Source organism: Saccopteryx bilineata, chromosome 7 (assembly GCF_036850765.1).
Source record: "Saccopteryx bilineata isolate mSacBil1 chromosome 7, mSacBil1_pri_phased_curated, whole genome shotgun sequence".
In the NCBI taxonomy this organism is placed as follows: domain Eukaryota; kingdom Metazoa; phylum Chordata; class Mammalia; order Chiroptera; family Emballonuridae; genus Saccopteryx; species Saccopteryx bilineata.
In genome coordinates this window covers 54,069,933-54,092,088 of record NC_089496.1, presented here as the reverse complement: position 1 = coordinate 54,092,088, position 22,156 = coordinate 54,069,933, and the positions used below count along the sequence as shown (strand labels likewise).

The window sequence follows — 22,156 nt, the reverse complement described above, 5'->3', positions numbered from 1 at the left end:
CCCCAAGGGGCAGGGGGCTGGGCGGGAACATTCCCCCCCCCAAGGGGCAGGGGGCTGGGCGGGAACATTCTCCCCCCCAAACGGGGCAGGGGGCTGGGCGGGAACATTCCCCCCCACACGGGGCAGGGGGCTGGGCGGGAACATTCGTGTCACAACAGTGGACAGTCCAGTCAGAGAGGGAAAACACAGGAAGGCGGCCTTAACTTTTCCCCCCAGCACACCCCAGAGGACGCCCGCACAGCAGGGCAGGGGGCGGGCAGAGGCCGGGCTGACCTGGAGCGGGGTTCGGGGGCTGCCTGGTGTAGGACACGTTGAAGGCCGGCTCCTCGATCAGCGGCGGGGGGTACATGCGCCTCCGGATGAAGAAGCCGGCTCCGCAGCAGAAGAGCACGCCCATCATCAGCAGGAACCTGGGGAGAGTCTGGGTAAGGCGCCCGGGGCCCGAGACGCCCACAGCCCCCCACGCGGACGCAGGGGGCGCTGAGGCCCCGCCCCCGGGCCGGCCCTCCCTGGACTGGGCGCCCCCAGACGGTCCTGGGGGGATGACACCAGGGAGATGCTCACCCTCCCGGCCTCTGGGGGGCGTGTCGGTGGAGGCCACCCACACTGAGGAGGCCACCCACACGGAGGAGCCAGGTGAGCCCTCGGTCTCAGACGGCCCCAAAGGGTGAGCTGGCTTCAAGGGGCTGGTGCCGTTACTTCCCTGTCCACAGTGCTGACCTCTGCTCGGCATTTTAATCGAAGCAGGAAATGCCTTTTCAGTCCTGTCCGGAAACTCCCGCCCACACACGCACGTGTATGGGGACCCCTGGGACCTCCCAGGACCTCCCAGAACATGTCACGCCTCTTGTGGGTGGCACTCTGCCCTGTGACCGGGCAGCGTCCTGCAGAGCCAGCCGGTCCGCACTCAGTGGAACTGAACAGGGACAGAGGAAGCCCCGGAGGTCACTGGCCGGACGTGAGTGTGAGTGAGTCTGTGAGCTGGTCCGTCAGGCGGGGACGACCTGCCCGGGAAGGGAGCTCAGGGGCACACGTAGGACGGCCTTCCGCAGCTGTGGTCTCTGGTCCACCTCCTACCCCCGTGCCCACTCAGCAAGGGGCTGCCTGGCACCCGCTGCCTGACAGGGAGTGAGGGGCACGGGAGACGTCCCCCCCCCAGCTCGAGTTTGACCGGGGAGCAGGACAGTCATCCACACATCTGCAAATGCCGGTGGTGAGTGCTGGGAGAGAGCCGGTGCCACCGCGGGGCGCTGTGCGCGTGGGACAGTCACTGACCGTCGTGGCCACTCGCCAGCCCTCGGCTCAGTGCTGCAAGGGTTGTAACAAGCGTGTCTGTCCCGGCGCAGGAGACCAAACCGGACCCCGTTCCTTCAGAGCCACACGGGAGCCGAGTCCGGAGGGTGGACAGCGAGAGGCAAGGGGAGGGCGGGGAAGGGGCTCTCTGGGTGGACAGGGCAGCCTGGGCGCTCCGGCAGGGGACAGGCCCGGTGAGGACAGGCGGGGACAGGCGTGCCAGCTGCAGCGGCAGAGGAGACGGCAGGCCCCGGACGGCACCGCCGCCCAGAGAGCCATCTCAGAGGGAGAAGCTGGCATGACAGGGACCGGCCGTGCCTCCTGAGACCAGTGCCCCCCCCCCCGTGGACTCGGTGATCATCTGACACTCAACACTGGCTCCCACGGTCAACATCTGAGCCGAAACATAACGCAGAGAGAGGCCTGAGCGTGCACCAGGGTCTGCCCTCTCGAATATCACGGCCGCTCGCGCCCTGCAGACCCGGCTGCCTGGGCCAGGGCCACCTGCGGCCTGGCTCTCCTCCACGAGAACAGCCGAAACTTGGGTTACACTGTCCCGTGTCCCCCTTCCCCTCCTGGACCAATAAAAGTGGTTCCGCACCTCACACCCTGCACTGAGCGAGAGCCAGTGACTCCGAGGCAAGTGGCTGGAGACCAATGCTGGCTCAGGTGACAGTGGAGCCATTCCTTATCAAACTGAGGAGAACTTGGTTAAGGGAGACACGGGGGGGGGGGGGGGGGGGGGGGCAGGGAGGAGGCCCCGGCACAGGGAGGAGCAGGACCAGGTGAGTGAGGAGAAACGCCTTCTGAGCTCCCGGGGGCGGGGGGCGTGGAGCGAGCCATCCAGACAGGCAGGGGTGGGACCTACCAGAAGTACCAGAGCCTCTGGATGGACAGGGCTCGCACGCAGCACCGCGAGCCACAGCAGTCCTCGTACGGGCGGCATCTGCAGGACAGAGGACACAGGCTGGTCAGCGTCCGGTCACAGGGCCGGCCGTGACATCCACGCTGAGTTCAGGGCCAAGGACAGGAAGCCACTGCTGCACGTCACAAAATCTAGCCACGCTGACCGCTGCCCGTCTGGAGGAAGGGGCCGGGCCGCATACAGTCAAGGTGACTCAAGGCACCACGCTTCCTACACGTCCCCGTGGGCCAGACCACGAGCAGAGAAAGGCGTGATGTCGGCCAGTCCTGCCACCGGCCGGCACCAAGGCACTGAGTGCCATGCGGTGTGCCATCCCAATGGTTCCAAACAGGGTTCACTCAGCCCTGGCAGGTCCAGTGAGGCTCCAGACAGAGCTTACAGGGTCAGACAGAGGAGGAGGGCTCGTCCTGGTCTCGCCGCTTACTAACTGTGGGGCTCTGGGCAAGTTAGTCGACCTCTGGGAGCCTCAGTTTCCCAAACAAAATGGGTGGCAGGGCAGGACCCGCTCACGGTGCTGCTTGAAGTCTCACGACCGTCATCATTACAGAAAGGGCCCCACAGGACGGTCCCCGCTGTCGCCACCCCCTCCTCCCGCACGCACCCCCAACCCGAGGCTTCGAGCCCTCGTGGACACACTCAGGGGCTGTTGTTCCCCCAGAACTCTGGCTGAGAAAGGCCCTTGCCTCAGCCCCCAGAGGGGTCATCACAGCCTCCCTCACTATCTGGTCCCTTCCCCAACACCCGCTTGTCATCTGGCGAACAGAGAACATTCTGGAAGCTGGAGCGTGTGGGTTCCGCCCGCTGGTTTTTACAGAGATGCTTCCCCTCCAGCGAGCTGAGTGCAAATGGCAGCAGGTGGAGGGAGGAGGAGAGGGAGGCTGACTGTGTCTCCACGTTAAACTGCGATCTAGGTTCCTGCCAATTTCCCTCTTAAAGAAAAAAAAAAGTAGTTGGAAGAAATAAAAATACAACTCAAGATTTGAGATATTGAGTTTGTAGATAATTTTAGGACTAATGGACTTGTTTTCTGTAGGGTGGGGGGAGAAAACTCCCTAAAAAAAATATCAGTTAGGATGGAAAGTTAGAAGTGGGGGCGGGGTGGAAAGTCCCGAGTTCAGCCAGAACGCAGACAGACAAACTGACCTCAGGGCTGTTTGTCCTTGGTGGTTCCCTCGGGCCAGGCCTGGCCCCAGGGCTCGCTGCTATCTCTTCAAAACCCCCGGCACCCACTGGATTGCTGCTGAGCCCTCTACTGTTTCACAGGGAACTGAGAGAGGCCTGCCCAACCACCACCACCAACAACACACACACACACACCCCACTGTCCACAGTGCACAAACGTTTCCACATCTGCCCCCCCCACCCCCCCGCCCATGAACATGAACTTCTACTCAGTACCCTAAATTGTCACGATGTCAAGGATGTTTTGGAACCACACGTGATAAACTATGCAATACCAGGCAGGTATCACATCAGCAGATCTGCACTGACAGACAAAACATCTGTCCAAGTAACCAAGCCAGGGGACCATCAGCCTTCGGGAGCTCTGGTATCTACATGGCCTATAAAAACCAGCCAAACCCACACCAGGGATAAGAAGAACAGCCAATCACAAACAGCCAACAGGGCTTTCTCCAATGGGGCAGCCACTTACGCTCTAGCCAATCAACACACTTCCTGGCTCTAGCCAATCAACACACTTCCTGGCTCTGCGTCTCCATCAACACCTGTCCCCACACTGCTCCCAACCAAACCGCCCTCAAGGGGTGTTGCCCAACTTGAATGGATATCATTCAAACAAACCAGTAGACATTGTAGCAGGCCTCGGGTTATCATTTCACCCGGCACAGGAAGTGGGATTCTTAAAGGAATAGCCTGTTCACATCCCTTCTTTCTGCCAAGAGATTGATTTAAAAACTGTGTTTTAAATTTTAGACTAGGAGGGAAGAGGCTGTGGAACCTTTGATAGTAAAATCAAAGCAAAATAAGAAACAGGCAGTACCTGGATATACAATTATAGGGGAATGGGTAATGAATTATGGAACCCCCAGGGGACACTCCTGTCACTGTAAAGAACAATGAGGTGGCTTTGTGGACCGAGCTACAAGAATATTTATAATTACAATATGTAGTGACTGGGAAAAACCAACTTACAGAATCTATATAGAAACATGACATTTTAGGGATGGTCTTTGCTCGTTCGGCCACTAGAACAAAACACCACTGACCAGGTAGCTTATTTATCCACAACCCAAGTTCATTTCTCCCAGTTCCGGAGACGGTGAGGTCCAAGCTGAGGGTCCCGTCCCCGTGGGAGCTCTCCGCCTGGTTCATCGCTGGTGTCTTCTCACTGTGCCCCCCGCACCCCAGGGTGGAAGCCAGGGAACCTCTTTCCTAAGAGCGTTTCCCCCTAACGTCATCGCCTTTCGGGGTTAGGGTTCAACACATGAATGTGGGGGTCACACATACACCCAGACCACAGCAGCCATCGAGAGTTCCTAAGGGACAATTACCAGCAACACCCTGCTTCCTGTTCTGAGGACAAGAAAATGCCTCTGACATACACCAGGAATCCTCACTGATGCACTCAGTATCAGAAAGAAAAGAGATAATCCTCTCTAGAATGTGTGTCCCCAGACCAGACACCCCGTCCCCAAAGGCTGCAGCTCAGCTGCCTCTCCCAGCAGGACAGCAGGGGTTCAGAGGAGGGGCACATGGAGGAAGTGCCGTATCCCAGCCTCTGCCCTTTTCCACCTGCACACCCCAGAGGAGCCGGGCGGGAGGGACGTACCAGCATCTCCTAAGGGTCAGAGGGGGCCTTGTGTCTCAGGGCCCCCGGAACTGATCTGGGCTTCGCCAGGGCTAGCGGGCCAGTCAGCCAGCCCAGCCAGGCACTGGCTCTGCCAAGCTTGCCCCTGGGGCCTTGTTCTGACACCTGCGAACAACACTTCGCCCACTCGCACCATTAATTATTCACAGCGGACCAGTGAGCCCAGGGAGACGCAATCAACCAGAGTAAGATGAGCACTGGATAAAAGCAGCTTCGCCCTCCAATGGCACATTGGGAACAGGGCCTTAAGTGACACGGTCAGAGCCACGCCACGGCCGGGCGGCAGTGGGGGGAAGGGCCTCTCTCAGCATGGGGCACACCCCGCTGGGGGGCAACCAGGGCTCAGGGCTCCCACAGGGCGGACCTGTCTCCCTTCTTCACCTCCCACGGCCCCCGCAGGTCCGCTCCCTGCCCCACCAGCGGTGCTGTGCAAGCGACAGGTCCTCACTACACGCTGGGGAGATGAACGCCTGGCCCTGCTGGGTGCGCTCATGAATTCTGTTGTTGATGCATGCTGCGTATCTTCCTTGTCCATCTGAGCAAATGCTTTTCCCCGTGTCCCCTCCCACGAGCCGGGCCAGGCGTGGGTCCCCCCTCGAGTGTCTGTGCAGCTGAAGTCAGAAGTTTCCCCCACATTCTCTCCTTCAGTGGTACTAACATCCAAACCCAAAACTACAGTAAGTGCGTAAAAAAAAAAAAAACACCCAGGACCCTGCTGCCCTGGACCTCCGCTCAATCCATGCGGGCCCCAAGCTGTGACCCAGCCGTGCAAGAGAATGCGGGGACAGCAGCAGGCCCCTGCGAACGGCTTGACATCTCCCACTATCCGCTATTTCACTGGCCAAACGGGGCCAGGATGGTCCTGAGATTTCCTCAGTCGTTTAAGAGAATATAGATAAATCGAGGGCCACCTTCGGGGTCCCACCCTCCCCACCTGCCAGCTCTCCAGAGGGCCACTGGGTTCCCGCTTTCAAATCACAGGTGTCTAGTTAAGAAGACCCAACGCACTTCTAACCCACCCTCGATTTTCCGGAAGGCAGGCCAGCATCATTAGAGAGTTGTGGATGTCGTCTCACTACCTTCTCTGTCCTCTCAGGAGACCCCACGCTAGCGCTAACGGTCTCAGAGCACCTGCAGAACACAGAGAGACCTCTGTTGCAGGGCGACCTCTCTCGGATGCGCTGTTCAAGGTGGAATGCATCAGAACGCCCTGTTGAATGGCCTCCTTCTTCCTAGATCCGCACAGCAAATGACACTAGTGAAGTTCAGCCGTATGTCTAAACTAAGCTTTGGGCCAACTCCCCATTGTTACATGGACACGGTGGGCCACATTCTTGGGGACACTGTCCCTTCCCTATCTCCTCTCTCAACACTGGACCAGAGGCTGCAGCCAGGGTTCCCATGCAGTGACCCCCTCTTTCTCTCCCACGGCCTTCAGGACTGGAATGTCAGGTTCAAGACCAACACAGGCTACGTGTGGTATCAGCATCCAGGCACACAGCCCCGCCCCCACTTCCCGGCCGACGGCTCTATTCAGACGGGTGACGAGGGCCCGCCGGCCTGCCAGAGGGACTGAGCCTCGGGTCCTGCGCTCGGGCTGCCCCAGAACCCACGGTCAGCAGCACTGGTCTCTCGTGGGCTCCCAGCCTCGTCGGCCGCGACGGCCACCCCAGGATTGCCGCTCTCCAACGGGTTCTGTCGCCGAGCAGTTTGCACAGGCGGTGGGCAGCCTGTTTTACGTGTCCTACATCTCTGGCAGGCTCTGCGCCCCCGTTTCAGAATATGGATCAGGAGCCCTCGGATGCACGTGTTTAACCCCATCTCGCCAGGCGTGCTGCTGCTGCGGCTTGTTCTGCCTTTTTATTTACTTTGCACCTTCGGCTCAATGCCTTTGCTGGGATGTTACGGTTTGGTGACAGGATGTGTGATAAGGACTGGTGGATCCCTGCCATTGGACGCCAACTAATTACAAGGCCTGGCGCGTGGTGGCCCTGGACGACCAGCTATGTTATTACGCTCCCGAGGCTGCCCCACTGAAGAGACTCGGGCCGGCGGCACAGAGCCGTCCGCTGGGGCTGCCCACGCGTGCACACGGCTACCCCGTGGCTGACGGCTTGAACTCTTTCTCCCCGGTGCCGTTCATGCCCTCCCAGGGCTGTGGAGTGACTGGCTTTCAACCTCACCATCGATGACGGCCAGAAAAGGCCAATTTGGAATGTTCCGACGGAGACTTGCCTTTTCAGGGCGACGGAGTCATTCTGTGCGTTTACTCTCCGAGTGGCAGGCCCCCCAGCCCTGGCCTCGGACAAACCCCTCACCTCCGGGTTCCATCCGGCCACGGTCCAGGGACTTGTCATCACGTATCGTAAAGAGCCGGGGCGAGGGTTTCCTCCCTTGACTCTGACACTTGAGGCCAGCACCTGTTTCCGGCTGTCACCGGAGTTCCCTGGGTTGTCTGAACCAGCCCAGCCTTCACGGACGACTCACCCCGCTCCCTGGTCACCAGGAGCCACGCTGCTGGGAGTCTGCTGGAACCCCGAACACGTCAGCAGAACCTGTTCTCCTTGTGGGGAGAAGGGGGACTTGGAGCCGACATACGGAGTGACATTTTTGCTGGGTCATACTGGCTCACGCCGGAGAAATTATATCTGGTGTTTTGCTGTTACGGAGTACCTAATGAGAGACTAAGCATGTTTTCTGGGCTACGCGACCCTGGCCAAAAGCACTTACAAAGAAAGAATTTAAATACCTCTGGCTTGGAAGCTGTTTTCGAGCCCACGGTTGGAACGTATACCAATCAACCATAAAATTGAGGAAGAAAAGAAAAATAATATGGAATGTCTTGCTATGTCTAGTAGAAAGGCAGAAAATGTCTGTTTTCCAAAGATAATCCATCCAAGCTTACATTTGTTTTCTCAGCTTGTGTATGTGTGTGTGTGTGTGTGTATATATATATATTTTTTGTTGTTGTTGTTTTTGTTTTTTGAGAAAAGTTTGGTTCTAACTCAATTTTTACCTTCTTTTCACTATATAGTGGTGGTGGTGGGGTGTCCTGGTTTCTGTGAGGCAACAGTAGACCTCTCACCCTGAGCTGTTGGGCTCTCATTCACAGCAATGACATGCTCAGAGGCACAGAAGGCAGAAGAGCCAGAGAAAGCAGGCAGGAGACAGAAGATACACACTCCCTCGGATAACTTCCGGAAGACCTTCCGCAGTCAGTCACGTTGAAATTATTTTATCGGGGAACTGACGTGGAAAACAACCTTTTCTGGTTACATGGTAAGGTTATCCCCTCAAGTCGTTAAGAAGTATCCTTTGGGTACGGTTCTTTTGTTTTCTAACCAATACCGGTTGGAATTATTTTGCAGGTAAGTCGGACTGTGAGAGAAGTATTAATCACCTACGTGGATAGTAAAATGGTTATGAAAGAGTCAGAAGCTGGGGACGAAAAAGAAAGGAGAGCGACTCCCACTCTGTGGGGTGTTGAGGATTCCTGCTTATTGATCAATACAAAGCCCAGAAGGGACAATGGCCCATTTCTCAGTGCTCTGTCCCCACTCACAGCCAGGCGGCCTTCCAGCTCCGACACTGGTCTCCCCCAGATTAAAAACTCTCCAAGAAAGATCGGGAAAAAAAAGGTACATGCTGGACAATTAAGAAATCACCCTTTTGGCTACTGTTACATATCTATCCTATCCCCTGTCCAATTTCCCTGTTTACTAGACTGCATAGGGTGTCTGCTATGATATTAGATGCACTACTAAAAAAAAAAAAATCTCATGTTTTGCAAAACTCTGTACTAAAAATAACCGTCTTGGAGGGTGGAGGAATTGGTTTGGGTCATTCAATGTAAAACCTATGGGACCTCAAAACACAATCAAAAATAACAATTGCTAACCTGGAAAGTTCATCTGGCCACCTAGGCAGGGGCGCAAGGCCAGCCAGCGACTAACCCAGCAGAGATTCAAAACACATACAGGCAGGGAGAGATGCAGGAAGACTTTCCTCAGAGCAAACCCTGTCTGGGGAGGGGACCCAGGGCCAGGTGACCTTTGAGACCGCCCGTGCGCGCGCACACACACACACCCCTAGCAGCTGAGCTGAGTCGTTTTTCCTGCTCAAGTTCTAAATGTTACTCCCCCTACCCTTGCTCCCTGGCCCCAAGAAAACCCACACAAACCAAACTACTCTGGGCCTTGCTCACACCTCTCGCCCCCGCTGACCGATCGCGTGTGAGCTAGCAGCACGTGTCACGGGAGACAGCACCGGCGTTTTACGCTGTCCGCACGTGCCTGGCCGCAGCACGCTGAGTGTCCTTCGGGTGGTCACCTGCCCATGAGCGAGCAGAGGCCGGTGAATCCGGGGGTGGGGGAAGCCCTCCCAAAGACAGGGCTTTTCTCCGCCCCGCTGAACAGTTATAATTCCCAAAGGAAGACGTGTCCACAGATGCAAACCAACAGAAAAGCGCAGATACTCACATGTAGTATGTTGGGTAGAGTCCTTCAAAATACCAGCAGTGCTTCTTGGCCTCCGCGCACTGCAAAGAGACAAGGGAGAGCCCGGTCAGCGGGGAGCACTGCGCACGGGGCGGAGAAGAGCTCGCAGGAAGGGACGAGGGAGGAGAGCGGATGGCCGGTCAGCGGGGAGCACTGCGCACGGGGCGGAGAAGAGCTCGCAGGAAGGGAGGAGGGAGGAGAGCGGATGGCCAGTCAGCGGGGAGCACTGCGCACGGGGCGGAGAAGAGCTCGCAGGAAGGGACGAGGGAGGAGAGCGGATGGCCGGTCAGCGGGGAGCACTGCGCACGGGGCGGAGAAGAGCTCGCAGGAAGGGAGGAGGGAGGAGAGCGGATGGCCGGTCAGCGGGGAGCACTGCGCACGGGGCGGAGAAGAGCTCGCAGGAAGGGACGAGGGAGGAGAGCGGATGGCCGGTCAGCGGGGAGCACTGCGCACGGGGCGGAGAAGAGCTCGCAGGAAGGGAGGAGGGAGGAGAGCGGATGGCCGGTCAGCGGGGAGCACTACGCACGGGGCGGAGAAGAGCTCGCAGGAAGGGAGGAGGGAGGAGAGCGGATGGCCGGTCAGCAGGGAGCACTGCGCACGGGGCGGAGAAGAGCTCGCAGGAAGGGAGGAGGGAGGAGAGCGGATGGCCGGTCAGCAGGGAGCACTGCGCACGGGGCGGAGAAGAACTCGCAGGAAGGGAGGAGGCAGTAGAGCGGATGGCCGGTCAGCGGGGAGCACTGCGCACGGGGCGGAGAGGAACTCGCAGGAAGGGAGGAGGGAGGAGAGCGGATGGCTGGTCAGCGGGGAGCACTGCGCACGGGGCGGAGAAGAGCTCGCAGAAAGGGAGGAGGGAGGAGAGCGGATGGCGCCGGCGGTGTGGGAGGCGGGGCATTCAGCGCAGATAGCGAGTGAGGGAGATCCACCCTCCTTCTCCCTTTTAAGTATTTTAAAACACAGGAAAACATCTACTTCCCTGTTGTTTTTCTAGCCTTTCATATCTCTCAAATGCACTGAGCGCAACCAATTCATCATCAAAAAGGTAAGTTCAAGACAACCCGGCTTCCCCACGGACGCGGATTCAGACACCTGAAGGACGGCGGAAACAGCATTACACAGATGTCCGTCCTCCCCACCCCCCGGGTTTCATGTTTGAAAGACACTTCCCACAGTTCTAACGCTCCCACATCTTCGTATTTCAGGATGCTCTAAAAGCCAACATCCAATCATGAACACTGCCCCCCCAAAACCACCCCCACCGCGCCCTGTGGGGACCTACGTCTGCCAGACTCTAAGTCAGGGCTCACTGCCTCCTCTCATTCCCAGGGATGAGAAAGGGGGAGGGGGCACAAGGACAGACGACAGGAGCCCCCCTGTGCTTCCCAAGGAGGTCAGACTCCACGTTCCGGAGGGTGGGGCAGAGCAGGTATCAGGTCACCCTGGTGGCCTGCGTGACTTACCTCACACAAGTGTCAGCTAGCTAAGCGCACCCACTGCGGCCGGGGAGGGCTAAGCAGAAGCGCTCTGACCGATCTGAACAAGGGTTTTTAATTCGGTGCCCCTCGTGCTATCAATTCTTTTTAACTCACAACTTCTTACCTCCGTGATCTCGTTCGCTGACACCTAATGTGATTATATATATACATGTGCAAAATAATATAGTCCAGAGCCCCCAGAGCAGGGAAACGGACAGGCACGGTGATAACAGAGCTTTCTATGAGCCAGACAGGGGCTAAGTGTCTTGCGCAAGAGCCCCCCCCCTCCGCCTCTCCCTACCACCGACCACCCCCAGCACCCTCCCCCAAACGGAGCTGCCCCCTCCTCGGCTTTTCCAGCAGGTGGACGGTGATGCCCTCCAGTCCCAGGCTGCCTGACACCTGTGAGAAGTTCAGAAACAGACCCCACCAAACCTACAGCAGAGTGCCCAGGGAGGCGTGGGTGCCACTGTCATGTGCTACGCTGGCTGAATCAGGTGCGTTGTGGAAACAGCGAGAGCCTGACCTGCGGTGGCGCAGTGGACACCAGCGTCGACCTGGAACGCTGAGGTCGCCGGTTCGAAATCCCAGGCTCCCCCCCCCCCCCCCCCGTCAAGGTACATCCGAGAAGCAGCTATGAGATGACGCTTCCTGCTCCTCTCCCACCTCCCACTCTCTCCTCTCTCTAAAACATCAATAAATACAATCTTTTTTAAAAAGAAAGGACCAAAAAAAGCGAGAAACACTTTTATTTTTTTATGGGAGGGGTGTGCTTTAAGACACTCAGCAACACACTCAGGCAGATCAAAGTGACCCAGTTTAATTCATGGAAAATGAGTTTCATTGAGACGCCTTTAGCTCCTGTCCAGTTCAAGGGATGGAGCCGAAGATATCAATTTATTTTGTCAAGGAAGAGCAGTTTCGGGTCTCTGCCCCAAATTACAATTCATTTCACCCGAGTCCCCTGAGCCAAACCGGGCCTTTCTTCAAAGAGAGTTTTTCTTAAAACTGACTTTTAGAGAGAGAGAGAGAGAGAGAGAGAGAGAATGGGGGACAGAAAGAGAGAAAGAGAGAGCGAGAGAAACACAGATTTGTCGCCCCACTTATCTCTGCATTCCTTGGCTGACTCCTGTATGTGCCCTGACCGGGGATCAAACCCTCAACCTTGGTGTATCAGGAAGACACTCTAACCAACTGAGCTACCCATCCAGGGGGCAAGGAGGCCTTTTAAATGTCCCCCCTTGACTCTCCGTCACCATCAAAGGCAGGCGCACTTTCTTGAACCTTGAATCTCAAGCCCCACACAATCAAGAAACAGCCTCCTGGACGCAGGCCCCGACGCCCAGCGAACACCAGAGCGCAGGTCCGAAAGCCCTTTCCACCCCAACCGAGACTCGGTCCCACCATCCCCGGTGCGGCCAGTGGCGCTCGGTGGCACAGGAAGTGAACGCCGCCCTGCCCTGCCCGCAGCCGCCCACCCTGAGAGTTCCCTTTATTTAAAGAGGCCCCCAAGTGAAAGCAACCCTTCACTGGAGACCCCACCCTCTGCACCCCACCTCCTAACTCTTAAGGTAACAACGAAAATACCATTTACACATTGCCTGTGAGGATTCCTTTTTGGTTAGTGACTATCAGGAATACTATTTTATAGATTAAAAAAAAATGCTGGGGCCCCAAATGAGCGTCTCGTTCAGAGTCACAGTTTCTTCATGGCAACAAAATCAACAACCCAGGGGTTGTTCCTCTGAGACAAACCAACATTGCCCTGAGGACACTACCTACCCCCAAACTCCCCCCAAATCCTCTGCTTACAGGATGACATTCACCTTCCAACTCTCCACCATGTCCTCTGACTATAGATTGACACCTACCCCCCAAGTGCCCCCAAGGCCTCTGCCTACAGGATGACACTGACCCCCCAACTCCCCACCATGTCCTCTGACTATAGATTGACACCTACCCCCCAAATGCCCCCAAGTCCTCTGCCTACAGGATGACACTGACCCCCCAACTCCCCACCATGTCCTCTGACTATAGATTGACACCTACCCCCCAAGTGCCCCCAAGTCCTCTGCCTACAGGATGGCACCGAACCCCCAACTCCCCACCATGTCCTCTGACTATAGATTGACACCTACCCCCCAAGTGCCCCCAAGTGTTCAGCCTGCCCTACAGGATGGCAGAAGAGGGCCAGACGGAGACATCAAACACCTGCTCACGGCTCCACTGTTGATTGACTCTGGGGAGGTCTCCCCAGCTTGGACTCTTCCACACCCGGCTGCCCAGGCAGGGGGTGCGTGTGAACATGAACATGGGGGTGTGGTGTGTGTGGTCTACAGTGGATGAGCCCCGGCACTACACCAGGGTAATAAAAACACTGGATTGTTCCAACAGCACAGCTCTCCCAGGCACTCCCACTATTGGCCTTCGAGAAGGAAATCTGGCAATTACTGGAAAACTAGTAATGCGTTTCCCTTTAATCACCGTTCTCTTTCTAATAGCAAAATCCCGGCTGTGCCGGAAACGCCCACTCCTAGCAGGCTGGCTGAGTAAACAACAGCGCGTCCGCACAGTGGCGTTGAGTAAACACAGCGCGTCCGCACTAAGCCGCCAACAAGAGTGAGACGCGGACCCAGTAGGAAACAACTTCCCAGGTGCCCTGCCGGCTGGAAAAGCACCGCAGTCACCCCACTTACAATGGGGACACGTTCTGAGAAATGCATCGTCCGGCAATTTCACCGTTGTGTGAACACCACGGGGCACTTACACAAGCCTAGATGGTCTAGCCTTCCGCACACCGGGGCTGCACGGTGCAGCCCACGGCTCCCAGAATGCCAGCCTGCACGGCATGTGACTGCTGAATACAGTGGTGGTTATCACACAATGGCAAGTATTAGTGCATCTAAGAAAAGGTGCAGTAACAACAGGGCATGAAAGAAGACCAAGGGTCCACCTGCACAGGGCCCTCACCCTGCAGGGCGCCCAGAGGACTGCACGACCTCCAGGCTCACAGAGAGAGCGGCGGGTGAGGGTCAAGACCTGGGACATTCAACCCCCGGTCTACGCACCGGGGCCGGTCCCCCGGAAATTTCATGTCGGTCCGTGAAACAGCGCCTTTCGTCCGACATCAGGGTGGGTGACTCTTTCCCGGCTCAGCCCCGGTCTGCAGACCGGTGGTCGAAAACCACTGCTGTCCGTGACGGTGGACTTTATCAACCTTGCACACTTAGGCTACACGAAAGCCATACAACGCCGCAAGGTTAAACCAGCAGAGGAGAAAATGATACAATCAAGAGACCCAGGAAAGACGAGATGCACGTCGCTGCTGCTGGGGTACTATTTTCACAGTGGTTTTTTTAATAAGCCGGGCAGACTCTAAAATAACAAGAAAGGCTAGTAAGTACAGAAAGCAAACCCCAGTCATTGAAGACCATTGTCAGGTATTTCGTGCTGCACATCATTATATGTGAGCTACTTTTCACATGACTGGCAGGGCAGTGAGTGTGTTGACACTAGCATCACTACAGACCTGAGTCGTGCGTTGTGTTATGATGTTCCCATAGTGACATCGCTGGGCAAGGGAGGTTTTCCAGCTGCGTTATAATCTTACCGATTAGAGATGCAGACCGTTAAGGACTCTAACGTCGTGAATATGCACGACCGTCCGGGCAGACCTCGGAGACAGGGCAGGCTTAGTTCCAGACCACAGAAATACAATGAGTATCACAGCAGAGCAAGCGATGCGAACTTTTTTATTTTGTACTGCACATAAAAGTTACGTTTACACTATCCTGTCGGCTATTCAGTGTGTGAGAACACGATGTCTAGAAAATAGGTACATATCATAATTTAAAAAAACAAACAAACCTTATTGCTAAAAATAAATTGAGGCTCACCACCGTCTGAGCCTTCAGCACGCCCTCCTCTTGTTGCCAGAAGAGGGTCTAGCCTCAGTGCTGGTGGCTGCCGACTGATCCGGGTGGTGGTTGCTGAAGGTGGGGGTGACTGCGGCCATTTCTTAAAATCAGACGACAACAAAGTTTGCCGCATCGACAGAGTCTTCTCTGGAGCTTGCACGACTGTCAGCCGGCACTGACCCACCCCCAACGCAACTTCTTTCAAAATGAGAGTCATTCTTCTCAAACACTGATGCTGCTTTAGCAACTGCCTTTATGAACGAGCCTAAATCCTTCTCTGGCGTTTCCGTAACTTGCACAGTCTCTTCACGGGCAGAGTCCACACCAAGAAGTCTCTTCACTCGCTTAGCCCAGCACGCAACTCCTCCTCCATGCAAGGGTTACCACGAGACTGCAGCAATTCGACCCCACCCTCAGGCTCCACTTCTAACTCCAGTGCTCTCTCCTGTCTCCACCACATCTGCAGTTAATACCCCCACTGGAGTCAAAGTCATGCATGAGGGTTACAATCGCCTTCTGCCAAACTCCTGCTAAGGGAGATTATTTTGACCCCTTCCCGTGAGTCATGCATGTTCTTAATGGCATCCAGAATGGGGAATCCCTTCCAGAAACGTTTTTCCAATTTATTTGCCTCGGATCCATCAGAGGAATCCCCATCTCCGGGACGAATGACTTCCGAGGCTCGTATTCCTGTGATCCTTTGTTCTCTAAGCAGAAGCAATGTTGCCCAGCCTCTTGAAAACAAAGTTTCCAAATCTGTAATACCTTATATTTATTCATGTGGTAGTTCTCTAAACTCTCCCTAAAAAGAACAACCCTATCTCCAAAATATGTGTGTGTATGCGTGTGTGTGTGTAAAAAGTGAATAAGAAAAAAATCAGCCTTGGCCGGATAGCTCTGTTGGTTAGAGCATCATCTCAAAGCACAGAGGTTGCAGGTTCAATCCCCAGTCAGGCCACATACAGGTTCCTGTCTCTCTCCTGCTCTCTGCCTTTTCTCCTTCCCTGTAAACTCAATAAAATAAACATTAAAAATATAAATTTCAGGGTTCTATGCCCACTCCTAAAAGTAGCTCTACCCTCTGCACAAAGATTACTACCGTGGTTTCTTAAGTGCCCATCTGCTGAAAAAGAAAATGGGTTTGTTAGGAGAGGTCAGGTCAGTGGCTGCCTGTTTCCCCCGCTAAGCATCCTTAGTAATGGGGGTGCTGTCCAAGGTTCTGGGTGAATAGCAGCCTCTCAGTGAGCTCACAATGTAATATTCCCCCCATGCATTTCATGGAAGCTATAATAAACAGAGCCATCTATTTCTTGAAGCGATCATAAAGAATAGAAACCTACAATTTATAAACTCTTAACAAAGCAGAGTGGCGGGATTGTCTACTGTCAGGAACAATTCAGCTGAGAGAATCAATCTAACATTTACACCACAGAGGCTTGTCAGATGCTGGTAACTCAGGGAAGAATCCTGGCGGTTTATTATTCAAAGACTAGGATGTGTATCAACGTAGAGAAGCCTTCCTAAATATAGTTATCCACACTTAGCCAGGATCCAACTAAGCCCCAAAGAAACAAATCCTTGCTAATCCGCAATAGTAAGCCTCATGTTGACGTAAATTATCCAACATCTATCCATGCTTAATACGGGAAGATGCGGGATGCCACTGTTCGATAAAATGGTACCTCTTTTCTCTGTTCCAAGTTTAAAGAATAGCTGCACCACAATTATTATTGAGGGGCTGCTGTCCGTCCAGAACCTTGGACAGCACCCCATTACTAAGGATGTTTGGGGGAGTAATAGGCAGCCCCCAACCTGACCTCTCCTAACAAATCCATTTTCTTTTTCAGCAGGTGGGCAATGTAATCTTTGTACAGCGGGCAGAGCAACTTGGAGGGGTGGACATTAAACCCTGACGTTGATTTTTTTTTTTCTTATTCACTTTTTAAAATGTTTTTTTTTGGAGATGGGTTTGCTCTTTTTAGGGAGATTTTGGAAAACGGCCACACAAATAAGTGTGAGGGGTTTGATGTTTAGAATCTATGTTCTCCAGAGGCGTGGCCACACGGCTGCCCCGAGGACCGACGTCTCACAGGCCTGCACAACTTAGAGAAAACTTGAGTCACCTGCCTGTGACTTTGGGACACACGGAGGGAGAAGAGCTCGGGTCTCAGGGATTTGAAACACAAGGGATTTTGTTTTGAGTCCACCCCTTCTTTTGTGCAAGGGGAGTGAAGTGGGATCTTGAAAAAGAAGAGCCCCAGGCCAAAGCCATGCTCCCCTGACAGAGCTCATTCCAGCAACACCTGGAAAGTAAGGACCCTCATTTTCTTTGTTGTGGGGACCACCATCAACCGGTCTGTCCAGAACCAGTGAGTCCAAAATTCACCTCAGAAAGGTCGGAAGACTCCGCGAGGGTCAGCCCACTGCCTCTTTTTTTTTTTTTTAAGGTTATTTTCTTTTAACTTTCTTTATTCATTCTGGAGAGAAGAGAGAGAGGGAGAGAGAAAGGGGGAGGAGCAGGAAGCATCAGCTCCCATATGTGCCTTGACCAGGCAAGCCTGGAGCATTGAACCAGCGACCTCAGCGTTCCAGGCCAGCACTTTTATCCCACTGCACCACCACAGGCCAGGCCCCTCTTTATTCATTCTGGAGAGAAGAGAGAGAGGGAGAGAGAAAGGGGGAGGAGCAGGAAGCATCAGCTCCCATATGTGCCTTGACCAGGCAAGCCTGGAGCATTGAACCAGCGACCTCAGCGTTCTAGGCCAGCACTTTTACCCCACTGCACCACCACAGGCCAGGCCCCACTGCACCCGCCTGCTGCTTCCACGTTCATCCGAGCTGAACCTGACACACACACATGCCGTGAGGTTCTGGGCGCCTCCAGTTCCTGCCCAGGTAGGTAGAGTTCGTGCTCCACACGGGCCCTGAACGGAGGCAGCCTCCTGGATATCGGCAGGTGAGACACTCAGGACCAGGGACAGAGGCCACGGACGGGCAGCCATCTCGTCCCAGTCATGGCAACAATAGACGGAGGAGTGACAGCTAATGATCTCACGGTCTCTGAACTCCCAGTAACAGGAATGAGTACGCCGTGTTGGAATTTTAATCAATTCCCTGACTGCCAATTCCTTGATCCTTGGGCATACGGACATCCTGTTTTTCAGGAAGACCTCATCTCCAAGGAACCTTGATTTTTTTCAGAAACGAAAGGAGGAGGTGTCTCACAAGCATCAGTTATCAAAGGGAAAGAAAGCAGAGAAACTCTTTTTAAAAAAAAACAAAAATGAAAGGTCCTCTGGTGTCTTACAGACGAAAAACCACATCAGCGATGCATAAAGAGCCAGCAAACAACTATCAGGGAGATGGCACCATCTGCTCACATCCTGAAGGTCCTGGGGACGGGGGGGGGGGGGGGGGGGGGGGGGGCTACCAGGCATAATTAGCTCCAGCCGTGTGTCCCCGGGAAAATCCCAGGAACTCTCATTACTCACTCCGAGTCCAGTCCCTCCGTCTGCCTTATCTGCTTCAGTCTTTAGCAAAAGAACAGTCAAGAGCCTGACCAGGCGGTGGCACAGTGGATAGATCTCACGGTCGGACTGGGATGCAGAGGACCCGGGTTCGAGACCCAGAGGTCGCCAGCTTGAGTGCGGGCTCATCTGGTTTGAGGAAAAGCCCACCAAGGTCGCTGGCTCCAGCAAGGGGTTACTCGGTCTGCTGAAGGCCCGCGGTCAAGGCACAGATAAGAAAGCAATCAATGAACAACTAAGGTGTCGCAACGCGCAACGAAAAACTAATGATTGATGCTTCTCATCTCTCTCTGTTCCTGTCTGTCTGTCCCTTGTCTATCCCTCTCTCTGACTCACTCTCTGTCTCTGTAAAAAATAAATAAAGAAATAAAAATTAAAAAAAAAAAAGAACGGTAAAGAAGGGGATCCTCTCAAGCCCCCTAATTCAAGGGGATAAAAGCCCTCCTTTCCAGGAACATGAAAATTAAATCAGTCACACACACACACACACAAAAATTTTAAAAGGCAAACAGTAAAGTACTGAAATGTAATAAGGCTAATATGTTTAAAGACTATGGAGCTTACATAATTTCCTAAGAAAAAGATGAAAAGCTCCCATAGGGGGAGAAAAAAAAACAAAATAGTAAGAATTCATTAAAGAAAAAACACAAAAGGTCACTAAACCCATTTTCAAAGATAAAGTCCATTAGTCATCAAATAAATGTAAATTAAAATGGTTGGTTTTGTCTATCAAAACTCTAGCGCCCACTGGTGACGAGGGCAGGAGGGAAGAGGCATCACACTTGTGTGTGTTGAATATAAACTAACGTCTCAGGAAGAGAATGTTTCAATACGGATCAAAAAGCCTTGAAAATGCACATAACAGAACCTAAACAGGGTTATCACACTTATCCGCAGCACATAACGTAACAATTGTGAATAAGGGTGATTAAGAAATAGTAACTTGGAAATAACCAAAATTTTCAAAATACAGGTTTGGTTACCAAATTAATAATACATGCAAAGTACGTATGAGTAACCACAGCCTATCGGATTGTAAAGAAACGTGTAACAACATGAGAACATTGTGCTAAGAAAAATAAAGCCAATGAAATCGTGTCACCGGGACAGTACGTTTTCCATCACGGGAGAGAGAAAACAGTGTGGGGAGAGAGGTATCAGAATACTGACAGTCAACTGCCTTTTTGATGACAGAGATGTATTTTTTTTTATTTTTTTTAATTTATTTATTCATTTTTAGAGAGGAGAGAGGGAGAGAGAGAGACAGAGAGGAGAGAGAGACAGAGAGAGAGAAGGGGGGAGGAGCTGGAAGTATCAACTCCCATATGTGCCTTGACCAGGCAAGCCCAGGGTTTTGAACCGGCAACCTCAGCATTTCCAGGTCGACACTTTATCCACTGCGCCACCACAGGTCAGGCAGAGATGTATTTTTTTCATCGCACATTTTGGTCATCAGTCTCCAAGTTTCCTACATGGAACTCGTAACATTTTGTTTTTAAATTTCTATCAACTTTTACTTTTAAAAGCAGATAGATCATTTATGGTCCAATCAAGAAATGGGAAGTGACCACGAGGAGATACTTAAATTGAGGAAATACAATTGGTTAACAGAAGTGAACGTCACCCAAGTAGGATTCAAATAAAAAGTAACAGCTGAGCCAGTGTGTGAAAAATAACATACAAGGAAGGATATACTGAAAGAGACACACCTACCCAGTCAGCAATTAAAGCTGTATTCATAAAGAGGGTGACATCATAAAAAAATGCTCACTTGATGTAATCATTTAAGACCCATTATGTATGTCTTATTTTAACACTGTAAAAATAAAGATATATTCACAGGAAAAAGCATGGGACAGACAACATAAGCCACCCTACTCCATAACCCCCGTTTTCTTTGGAATGTCCATCACACCTCTCACAGTGCAGAAGAAATTGAAACTGATGCCTGAAACCCCACGGAAGACCCCTCCTCCAGCCCCCCAAATAACCTTTTATGCATTATCAGGAATGCTACCTTACAGCGTCCCTCAACCCTTAGCAGTACCTTTAACGGGTTCCCCAGGAACAAAATCAAAGAATGAGGGCGCTTAGCAGTTCTGCCAAGAAGACTGTGACCCCTGCTCAGGATGGGTAACCCCTCAGGGAGCATCACGCATCCAAGGAGCCCGGAACCCACTCAGCGGGCAAAGCAGGACACCCACCCCTTTCTCTGTCAGAGGAGCTGTTCCTGGCTGCTAAAAATACTCAGAGCTGCAGCCTCAGGCCACAGAGCAACGCGAAATGAATGCCTGGGCCGCAGCCAGAAAGGTTTGTGGGACAAATGTTCCGAATGCCACAGGCCATTGCTCGTTGGGACACTGACGGCTGGCGGGATTTCACCAGCAGGGTCTGAGAGCAGCGACAACAGAGGAAAACAGCTGTGCTGCTGTGTCTTGCTGGCTCCCGATAATATAAACCACCTCGGTGACCGGCCCACGTCCAACAAAAGCACGGACCAGAGACCAAACCCTCAGATGCGCTCTCTGGGGTCACCGCTCAGAGTGCCAGCGCAGCGCGTTGACCAGGGTCACCAGATGAGCCCGGCCAACACAGGGTCTGCGACCCGGGCACCTCGCGGTGACGCTGGCACGGGAAGGGGGAGGCACAAGGGGACACTGAGAGGAGGGAACGGTGGGCTGCGTCCAGCCCCATTGCACATCTCCCCTGCTCCCCGAACAGGAGGACAGATCTTCCCTTCAAACACCCCCTCCCTCCCTTCCAGCTGGGCCTCACTCTCAGCCAGCAGACCCAGAACGTAACCGTGAGACTCAGGAGGAAATACGGTACCAACGTCTCACCTTCTGTGGGCAGAAGTACCCAGGGAGGTGGAGAAGGACCGTGGCTTCAGGCGCAAAAATGCCAGAAACACAGAGGGTTTCCTGCCTAAGGCAGCCCACTACCCCCGCCTCCAGGAGATCTATTTTAAAAGGAATACATGCCGAGTGAGCCAATAAAAATTTCTGGAAGTTGAGATTCTAACTCCAAGGGGTACAACAGATTGAAGACAGCGGAGATCTGAGTAAAACACCACGGAAGACTGAACAAACGCTGAAGTCACCCACGTTCAAAAGACAACGTGACTTGCCTCTCACCTGATGCCAAGTACCTCCGGGCCTTTCTTTGTCCCCCAAAAGTCCTGTGCTGTTGTTCCCCGAGGCTTTGATTTACCTGTGCACACACCCCTATCGTCCCCCAGTCACCGCCAGACTGGGCCTCAGCCTTCAAGTCTCAAAATACGAATTTCTTCCCAGATCTGAGTCTGCCAAGGAGGACTCGGCTGTCCACTCCTGACACAGCGTGACCCTCCCATTTGTGTCCCGGACCCCTCTGTCATTACAGGGGGCTCAGGGCTGGGTGTTCACCGCCACTCCCCTCCCTGACTCTCCTAACCAGGACGGCAGGGGCAGAGCAGCCTAACTCACATTTGGGTCCCCAATGCTACCACACTGCACCTTGTGCATAGAGCACTTAACACGTGTGTGTTTCAAGAATGACTAGAAACATGCCAACATCGGGGTCTGGGCACACGGTCCAAGAGAGCTGCTTTACCCCCCGTCTTACGGGCACACGACACTGACTCGCCAGGGACAGCGTGGTACCATCACCATCCCAGCCGCCCCCTCACCCGGGAGGCGGACCCTGCGTGGCTCCAGG

General features: G+C 53.9%; 1 protein-coding gene across 1 annotated transcript in view; it reads right to left on the bottom strand.

The window, feature by feature from the left end:
- The window catches only part of VOPP1 (VOPP1 WW domain binding protein), a 47,636-nt gene that overhangs the window by 5,612 nt on the left and 19,868 nt on the right, over positions 1-22,156 (bottom strand). Inside the window, exons 2-4 of the mRNA XM_066239440.1 lie at positions 9,527-9,585; positions 2,162-2,239; positions 274-410 (exon numbers count right to left, since the gene is read on the bottom strand). Of these exons, the coding sequence (XP_066095537.1) occupies positions 274-410; positions 2,162-2,239; positions 9,527-9,585 (274 nt within the window). The remainder of the gene's footprint in view (positions 1-273; positions 411-2,161; positions 2,240-9,526; positions 9,586-22,156) is intronic.